Source organism: Pteropus alecto, unplaced genomic scaffold (assembly GCF_000325575.1).
Source record: "Pteropus alecto unplaced genomic scaffold, ASM32557v1 scaffold90, whole genome shotgun sequence".
In the NCBI taxonomy this organism is placed as follows: domain Eukaryota; kingdom Metazoa; phylum Chordata; class Mammalia; order Chiroptera; family Pteropodidae; genus Pteropus; species Pteropus alecto.
The window spans coordinates 675,201-685,502 of NW_006429894.1; the positions used below are offsets into that span (position 1 = coordinate 675,201).

General features: G+C 50.8%; 1 protein-coding gene across 1 annotated transcript in view; it reads right to left on the reverse strand.

Annotated features, from left to right (window-relative positions):
* The window catches only part of CAMSAP2 (calmodulin regulated spectrin associated protein family member 2), a gene marked incomplete at its 5' end in the record, with an annotated part of 45,493 nt that overhangs the window by 17,932 nt on the left and 17,259 nt on the right, over positions 1–10,302 (reverse strand). Inside the window, 3 exon segments of the mRNA XM_015587352.2 lie at positions 3,154–3,186; positions 7,958–8,041; positions 9,794–9,955. Of these exon segments, the coding sequence (XP_015442838.1) occupies positions 3,154–3,186; positions 7,958–8,041; positions 9,794–9,955 (279 nt within the window).

Genomic DNA, 10,302 nt, shown 5'->3' on the forward strand with positions numbered 1-10,302 from the left:
GATCGGGCCGCGACCCACGCCCTCCCTGGGCGACGCAGACGCGACTGTGCCCGACCCAAACGCGCCAGGTGGCTCTCCGCTTGTGAAGCCAGCACTTCGTGGGACACTGCGAACTGACATGAACTGACACTAACTCCGCCAAATGGATGTGAAGACCCTGTGTCCTCAGCTCGGCTCCTTGTGGACAGATAACTCATTGACTGTCCCGCGAGCTGACGCCGGCCTGCGGGACAGTCTGACGCGGCCCTGGGACGTCACTGCGAGGGATCACAGCGCCAAGACGTCCTGGCTCTGGACTTTAAGGAAACGGATGTAGAGTGACAACTCTGACACTTGAAAAAACCCTCTCAGGTTTTGTTATCAGTAACCGAGCGCGTTCAAGGGTTTCTGCTCCTGCTCAGGGAGACAGGAGAAACCTGTGTCTTGAAGGCCGCTTGGAGTGACTGGCTGTCTAAAGTGAGACACGCCGTCGAGCCGGGGTGGAGTCTGGAGACCCAGGTTCGAATCTGGGCTCCGTCGCTTGTCCGCTCTGCGGCGGTGGACGCGCCACGCAGACTCTCGCTCCAGTTCCCCCGTCTGCACGAGGGGGACAGCGACAGCCCCCGCCTTCACGGCCCGCTGGGGATTCAACGAGGGGCCGGACGCCAAGTGCCACGCGCACTGCGAGCACAGAGCGGGCAGGAACCAACGGCTAGCGCTGCTGGCTGTCGGCTCTCCCAGAGCCAACAAAAATAATGCTGTGATGTGACGACTAGCAACAGTACGTGATCTTGGATTAGACCTGGTACTGGGGAAATGAAGGTGCAAACTCAAGTGTTTCATCAGCAACACACATGATTACAGTGGTTGCTGTTCTTTAAACAGAGCGTTTTAAAGTAATCAGACTAAGTTTCTTCTCTATCTAAACTGGTCGTCTTTATATTTTATCATTAAAATGGTGATGAAAGCAAGTACTTTTCTGAGAATAAAAACAGGAAAACGACGTGCTGGAAGAGGACACTCAGCGTTGGGCGGGGGAGCTAGGTCTCCTTAAAGGGAGCGGGGAGGCGTGGGCCCTCAGAAGCAGGAGGTCACTCCTGGTCTGTCCCTGGTCACTCCAGCACAAGACCCGTGCAGCGTTTTCCCCTTGAAGACTCCGAGGCGCTCGCTCCTTTTAATCGGTGCAGGCTGGACGCGGGCATTGAACGCCAGGCTGCAAACTCACGGAGCACCTACGGCCCGAGAAAGTCACAGGCATGCGCTAGGCAGCTTCTTCACTTGCTTACTGATTTCTGCATAGTCCTTAGAAAACGTCCTCTCTTTGCTGCTAGTGGACAGTTTAAAAAGCCACCAGGAAAAAAGGGAGGGAACAGGGGAGAGGGAAAAAGCCCCCGGGTAGCGCTGCCCAGCCCGAGGCGCCCTGTCCCACGTGTGGGACGCGGCTCCAGACCCTCACGCTCCTCCCTCGGCCCGCAGGAAACAAAGTAGTCTGCTTCCTGGAAATCCTGCGGCCTGGCTGGGCCCGGCCCCACACGCCCTGTCTCGAGGGATGGCTTTTTCCCGCCTACAATCTGCGCTGGACCGAGCTGGGCACCCAGGGCCACGAAACAGAACCAAATCGTATGGCTGGTTCTACTGCTTCCTGCCAAGTACCCACACGCACACACACGCACACACATGGACGGACACACATGCACCACACGCACACGCACACACACGCATGCACACATGCACACACACGCACACATGGACGGACACATGCACCACACACACACACGTGCGCACACACATGCATGCACACACGCACACACATGGACGGACACACATGCACCACACGCACACGCACACACACGCATGCACACATGCACACACACGCACACATGGACGGACACATGCACCACACACACACACACGCGAACACACACGCATGCACGCACACATGGACGGACACACATGCATCACACGCACGCACACATGCATGCATGCTTGCACACACATGGACGGACACACATGCACCACACGCACACACACGCATGCACGCACACATGGACGGACACACATGCATCACACGCACGCACACATGCATGCATGCTTGCACACACATGGACGGACACACATGCACCACACACGCACACGCATGCACGCCTGCACACACATGCACCACACATGGACAGACACACATGCACCACACTCACACGCACACACACGCACGCACGGCTTCATCGGGCTTTAGCAATAAATGTCACACACGCATGCATGCACGCCTGCACACACGCACACATGGACGGACAAACATGCACCACACACACACGCGCACACACACACGCACGGCTTCATCGGGCTTTAGCAATAAATGTCTGTGTCTCAGGATGGACAAGCAGACGTCCGCGCGGGGCATGCCAAAGCTGCTCCGGTTAAACCGACTTTCACCTTGAAGCCACATGCGACGCCCAGAAGTTCGTCTGCGGTTCACGAAAGCCCCCGTCTCTTAGACTCGAACGTGCTACGTGCTTTGCCCACTCACTGAATGGCAACCGTCCCTGTTCTGTCTACGACCGAGAAACTTGGCATTTAAAAGGGACGCCAGTTTCTTCCAACATTACGGTGTGTTTCTAAGTTCTACTTTTATCTCTGAGGGTGTAAAATATTTAAGTGGTCTAATCTCCCCAGCTTTAATCCTGAAAGATCAACCCTTCAAGTCAAATTGTAACCGAATATAGTTTATGTCCAGTACTAGTAAGAATGCAGAGAATCTGTCACTTTTTTAAAACACAAAGTGTCCCCTACCATTCGGGCTGAAAAGAAAATGATTCTTTCAAAAAGATAATTTCAAAAGACAAATAATTTACACGTGCAATTCACATTCACTTTTACTAAGGTTCTTAAAACAAATGAGAATCTATATTCATACTTTTTAACCTCGTTACAGATGGTCTGTGAATATTGACCAGATTACAAAAGGATGCTTATGCTTTAAATTACTTTTAAAGCTTCTAATACAAATCTTGGACAGATTTTTTCAATCTTTCCATTATACACGATGATGGAATGAATACCTTAAAACCCCATCCCTATGCAGTGACATGAAATGACCACAGCAGCAAAACACAGACAACACCACGCTACGATCACGATTCTGGACGGCAGACTGAAGGAGGAAGCCAGGAGACTTACTGGGACCAGTTTCCAAAACCACTTGGAAGGAGACTTCAGAGGAGGCAGCGGAGAGGAAGGAAAGCAAAAGGTAGAGGGAAAATGCGTCAGAATTATTTTCCATCGACAAGTCACAGTAAAGCTTCCGACAGTGGAGCTCTACGTTTATAGTTCTCGTAAAGTAACATTTGTAAACGTTAATAGTTCAGTTTAACACGTATACGTTTATTTAAAAAACAAACACATATGGATGGAAATAGATGACGACCCATGAATGAGAATCCATCAACTCATATAGATAATAACGAGATCCCAGATGCACAGATGAGGACAGAGCTGCGTGTGATAGAAACTTAACTTATAAATACGAAAACATGGCGTTAGAAAACAGCCCTTTTGCAACCGTCACAGTAAAAACCCATCGGTAGGCTTCGTCGGTGGATGCTAAATCTAGGGCGAGGGGAAATGCTGGAGGGGGACAGGATGCTCAGTGTCAAACGACGTATTCCAAAGGGAAACTAAGAACCATGCAGACCATGTCCTAGCCAAGCGATCTCAGGGAACGTCGCCCAGCGGGGGCAGAAGGGTCCGCGTGCCTCCGGATACGCACCATGAGAAGCACACGGCTCACGAGGTGTTCCAGTCGACATTAAAGCACGGCCTTAAATTAATTACGAGGAAATATTAAAAAAAACAAATTGAGGGGTACGTTATGAAAATGACCTATGTTCTTCGAAAATGTCAAGGTCGTGAATGAACAAGGAAAGCTAAGGACCCGTTTCAGTGTAAGGAAGACCAGCGATGGGACGACTAGCTACAGTACGTGATCTTGGATTAGACCCGGGACTGGGGAAAAAGCCATAAAGTGCAATTGGGACAAGTGAAAAGTTGGAGCACAGGCTACACGTTTGATCGAGGTGTTATAGCGACACCGAATTACCTACACTCTGGTCGTGTCAGTGAGTAGCTTAGTTCTTAGGAAAAACACACTGAAGTGTTACGGGGCCAGGCATGAGGTTTGCAACCTCCTTCGAACATTGCAGAAAAATTTACGTATACGTGTGTAACGTACGTAATGTGTGTCTACACACATACACACACACACACACACACACAGGGGCGTATTTCAGACCCGGGCGTCACGTCGGGTGTCACGTTATGGCGGGGGAGACGAGGAAGTCGCTGGCAATGGCCGTCGAGAAAGAAATTCGCGCGGACCACAAAAGTGCACGCGAGATAAACTGTGACTACAGGACGGACTCTCAGGGGCAGTTCCAAGCGAAAGTTGTGTCATTCGGGCAGGTCGAGTCTCCACAATTACTTAATGGAAATAACAGCATGAGCAAGGGAGCCAGGGCAAGTCCAAAGTCAGGCCACGTGAGCGCTGTATCAGACTGCGTTGGTTCCACACATTTACGTGCGTGTGACAGATAACTGAATCCATTACGGCGTCACAGGCCACGCATCGGCGTCCCCCGGGCGGGCTCCAAAGGCGCTCGTTCCGTGAGACGCCGGTGAGCGTCACTGATGGGGGGGTAGTCCAAGGACGAGATCTGTCTGGGCGACAGGCTTCTCGCCCGGCCCTTCCGTACAAAGCGGGTTGTGACATTCTTAAGGGGCACAGCGTTCCCCAATGCACCTGCCATCAGAACCCTTCTCTCAATTGGTATCTTAAGTGCTGTCTGAAGAAACGCGATTAAAGAAAGTGAGTTAGGGTTTTTAATTGCTGAGGGGCTCTGGCGGGGGTGGACATCCACACGGGCTGTGGCAGGTGCCACCTGCCTTCTCGCTGGGCGAGCAGAGTCACTTCACAGGCTGTGCCTTTCACGACAGCAATCCGAGCTCGCCACAGGTAACCCGTGCATCCAGCCCCCGCCCTTCTGCAAAGAACCTCCCCAAGATGCCGCTTTGAAAGTGGCAAATGTCACATTGAGTACATGAGTAGTTTTAATATTTTGAGACACAAACCCTATTCTCTGTGTAGTTGCTATCATAAACCTGAGACTCCGAACCCACGAAGTCACGGCTCTCAGAAACCATCCGAACGGTCTAGTCGCCGACTCCCTAAACGTGCCTTTTATCTGCAGCTTAACGTCCCCACTCAGGTCGCTCCCCGTGACCCAGTGCCCCACTTTGCTAACGCCGCCGTGAAAGCCACCGAGGCCCCGCCCCAGTCCGCAGCCTCGCGCAGGCCCCAGACGCCTCGCTCCCGCGGTTGTCCTGGACCCGCTCGGCACACACAGGGACGCTCACGATGACCGCTGCTGACTGTCTTCACTAACCTGTCCTTTCCTGTCCTCATTCACAACGTATCGAGAAGGGAAAACAGGAGAATCACTTTAGTCACAGAATTTAATCCAACCTTTTAATTTTTACGGATAAAGAAAACGAGGCCCAGTGCCTTTGTCATGAAGCTAATCGGTGACGAAACTAGTCTGACTAGTCTGGGTCCCGACTCGTTCTGCCGCAGCGCTGTGTAAAAATCCTTCAAGAGAATGAACGTGGCACTTCATGTCCCTGGCTAGACACTTCAGAGACCTTGAAAGCAGGGTTGCCAGATTTAGCCAATAAAAATGCGAGATGCTCGTGTAAGTTACACCGGAAACTACTCGTGGTTTATCTGCAATTCCAGTTTAACTGGGCACCCTCCTTCAGACTCGCAAGAGCATTAGAAGCAAAAAAGGGCAACTTGAAGAAAACAGAGAACATCCCCTCGATGAACTGTCTGCACGAAACGCCTGCCAAGGACGTGGTGCCCCTTCCACGCCTTCCTCCTAAGACACCACGGGACCCGACGAACTGAATCATCGCAGGATGCCGTGGGCTGAATGAGAAGATGCCTCTGGAATTTCATTTGTCCAAGGCTAACCGTACGCAGTACTAGCACCCCTTACACACACGTGTGTTTTACGAAGAAGGTGGTTGCAAGCGGAAATTTCACGAAACGGGAGTCGCTAGACGAGGACTGAGGCAGGTGACGGTGAGGTGGCTTCGTACCCACAGCACAGGAACGAGCAGGGGCAGGTCTCCACCTCTCCCCCGGGAAAGGGGAAACGGGTCGAGAATTCCGCTTTCGCAGAAATAAAAATCAAGAATGAAATGACGACACTTCCAGGCAAGCCAAGTGACTCGAATCCCCAGATCCCACTGTACGGTGACAGCGGGGTTTCTTCCCCTGGTTTCTGCTGGGTCCGGGTTTCTTCGTAACAATGACGCTGTACTTTGCAGTAAGACGATGTGAAATTAATCGTTATTTTCACAAAGATTCCAACAATGAGAACAAGGGAATATTCATTTGAAAAGGAAGGTATAAATGCTATGTCTGTACTAAGATAAAAAGGTGTCATCATCTGAATATTTAAAATGAATCACATTCATTTATTCGTTTACTCTGCCATTCACTCAGCCTCACATGTGCCATTGCATGGGGCTAAGTGCCACGGCGAAGCCAAAGCCGTCAGCATGAACACAAGGAGTGTCTCGATGCCACACAGTGGTTTTTCTTCAAGGTCACTCAGCCTGGTGGTTTGGACACCAACGGCGCTTCTCCCCACATGGGACATTAATCGTGTCCCACGTCATGACAAAATCCCCACCTAGTTCATAATGTGTACGCAGTCCTACAGAACTTAATCATCGCGTGTGACAAACAAGATCCTTAAGGAAAGTCACTAACATTACATACAACTTGGGTGATGCCATCCTGACCTCATTCCTGAGTAGAGCCAGGAGCAAACTGGGGGGCAGGAGTATCCCCACCTCCAAGGCGAAGGCTTCGGCTCCCCTGGGACGGGAAAGGGAAGGAGGACGAACTAGAAAGGACGCGGGGAAGCCAGAGGGAGAAGCCTGGCCGGAAGCAGGCCGAAGCTGGGGACCTCGACCGTGTCACCCGGACCAATGGGAGAAGAGACTGCCAGCTGACTTGGCTGCGGGGGACAGGGTGCCAGCAAAGGTGAGGATCTCGCACAGATGACACAGTCAGCAGCCGGTCAGGGAGCTGAACACGGGAATCGCTGCGGGTCCCCAACATCGAACCACACAGAGCTGTGGGGGGTCTTCCACAAAATCTGGTCGCTGAAGGCGGGAAGACCCCAGCCAGCCAGCTGGCTCCCTTCCTTCCTGCTCTCTCCCCCCGTGGAGCCAGACGGGCGGCAGTGGCACAAGCCCCAGATGGATCCGAGTTCGGCAAAAAAATGAAGAGCTTCGTCCAAATAGAAAATGAGGTTCCTGAATAATTATAATTTCTTACACCTCCATTCAAACGCCATAATGTTTACAGGGCTCTAATTATAACACATTTTAAGAGCTGTAAGAAATACTAGGCTGTAGAAAACATACTTTCGGTCTTAGTATGTGACGAGCACAAATTTTCAAAGAAGAAAACTCTACATCCTTGTTCTGGAATTTTTAAAGAATGAATCCATGTTAATACTTCCTCTTTCTTCACAGAATAACCGTGTGTACAACTTGCAACTCCTGGAGTATAACTTTAAAGGCCGGACTTATTGCAAGTCATTATGAGACTAACACATTGAAACTGTTTTCTTGTTGCTTCATACATTTTACCAAAGTCAAACCATTATTTTTGCCAAAAGAACCTCGGAAATTGAGTTCTAGTCTTTAACGATTTTTCCTAAACACCACCACCCAACCTTCATTTTATACTTCTCCTTACTTGGTGTTGAAGGCACGATTTTCTAGGGTACAGTTAATATCACCAACAAATAATGGAAGGAACACAACTGTTAACATTTCCCAAGACCATAACTATGTGAACACGTGCAGAGTCTCGTGAAGGCGCCACGTTTTTCTCTGAAATAGATACCTTCTGACCTCCGGGAGCTTCAACTGTGTGATGCTCTTTCAACTTCTGTTCTTGTTCCATTATGTCTTTCAAATGTTCATTTACCTTAAAATACAGAAATATTAATTTGAATTTATATTCAAATATAACAGTAAAATAACAGGCACCCTAAAATGCCTGTGGGCAGATTTCTGGTGTCAAATATCAGCGCCACTTGAATGAAGAAAATTTCATGTTCCCAACCAGAAAAAGTGCTTTACAGGTGCTACATCCGAGACTGTAAAATGAGTTCGTTAATTTGTTACACGCTGCCGAGCACCTTCCACACGTCGGAGCAGCCTGGGGTGCTATCAGCCACTTCAGTGGTGTCGCTCAGGAGGCAGTAAAGCTTTAGTACAAGTCTTACGATCTGCTTTAGGGCTGGTAAATGAAAATTATTTTCCCTAAATTAAAGTTGTCACTGGCAGCAGAAAACATCTTGAATCCAGTTCTTACGCTGTGATGTCACAGACGTGTCTCTGGCCCACGGTGAGTGGGTTTCAGTGTGGTCACAGGTCCCAGTTAAATACACAAAAACCTTTTGGGGGAGGTCTCATTCATCTCCTATCAGAGTGTTCAGATAGCCCCAAATCCAAAACGGTTAAGAAACAGTCTACCTGGTGCACAAAGTATTTATCGAGAATATTTAGACAATTTTGGACTCTGGGTTAATGATTTTAAGGTCATGCTAATAACAACTACGTTTAAATTAATGGCGCCCTCAGAAACATCAATGCCATCATCACCCACTGTAAGTCTACCCTGAACCAACAATTTTCCAAACTCTTCTATTGCCTAAAATTCGGTGGTTAAAAAAAAAACGACTGAAGAAAATTGTAAGTTCCGATACATTTAGCTCAACGTAGCTACTGAGAGTCTTTCGCACTTGCGCGTCGTCTCCCGCAGGGCTGCGACCCACCGCTGTCCTGGGCCAGGAGGCCGCAGCGCGCCAAGATCTCGCCCACGCATCGGTACCGGGACGGGAGGCTCAGGGAGGACGGGGTCCGGCTCAGAACCCCCACTACGAGCCGTGACCGTCACGCTTTCCTGACACCTCGGAGCCTCAGCTGCGACTCTGAACAGGCAGGAGCAGTAAACTGCTTCAAACCAACGGAACACAGCGCAGCGCAGCGTAGGCGAGGGGATGGATCGTCTCGTTGGAAACGGGAGAAAATCCTTCCATTCTCGGATTCGAAAAACACGTGCTGCATGCCCAGCGTGTCGCCCCCACTCCGAGTGCCCTGACTTGTGTGATGATCTGCTATGAACTAGACTAATCACTATGGATTATAAATGCTGCAGGAGACACAGAAATCTATTTTCATTGTGTTAACAGTATATATATCTTTTTAGTCATAAGGGAATGGGAAATTTTAACAAGATCGTACAGCTTCAGCTTCCGCTCTGGCCTAAGAGTCGTGGAGAGTGTCTCAGTCGTCTGGGCAGCCGTAGCAGTGAGACCACAGGCGGGCGGCTTACAAACAACAGAGCCGTCTTTCTCACGGCCTGGAGGCTGGGAGTCCAGGACCAAGGCGCCGGCAGACGCGGGTCTGGCGAGGGCCTGCTTCCCGGCCGTCTGACTGCCACGTCCTCGCCCGCAGGGGTCTCCCTTGGAGGGGCACAATCCACGAGGCCCCTGCCCTCCTGACCTACTCCCCTCCCACGGCCCCACCTCCTAAGGCAACACACGGGGGGTCAGGGTTTCAACATGTGGACCTGGGGCCACACACACAGTCTCCGGCAGCACAGCAGTGAATAAGCGAGGCTTTCGGTTTTTCGGGTTATGAGACTCATTTTCCTCAAGTGAGTGTCCCCTACCTTATTTATCCAGTACGTGACAGCATCCTCCGTGTCATAGGGCAGGTCCGTAGCTTGAAAGAAAGCTGCGTACTGCTGAGCACACGCGATGACTTTCTCTATACTGACCATTTCCACGGTGTACGCCATCATCAGGGTGTCGGTCATGGCCAGGTGAGCACTCTGGGATAAAAACAAGAGCAAGGAGTTTCGAAACTACACTTGGAAACTGCTGTCTGTACATCTCGTAGTAACATCTCCCGACACGCAGCAGCAAACTAAAGCAGAGAAGACGCGCCTCAGTGAGAAGGCGCAGAGGATGCCGGCCGAAGACGAGCCAGCGGACCGAAGCGACCGGTCAAACGCTCACGGAGGGGCCCCGTTTGGGACACTCATGCTTCGGCTGAGGTCGCACTTACTCCCGGAGTAACTTACAGACGGCGACATCCTCGACTCCGCCCTCCCCTCGGCCCCACCTGCGCGGAGCAGCCGGTACAGACCGTCCGTCCTTCTAGAATGTCCGGCACCCC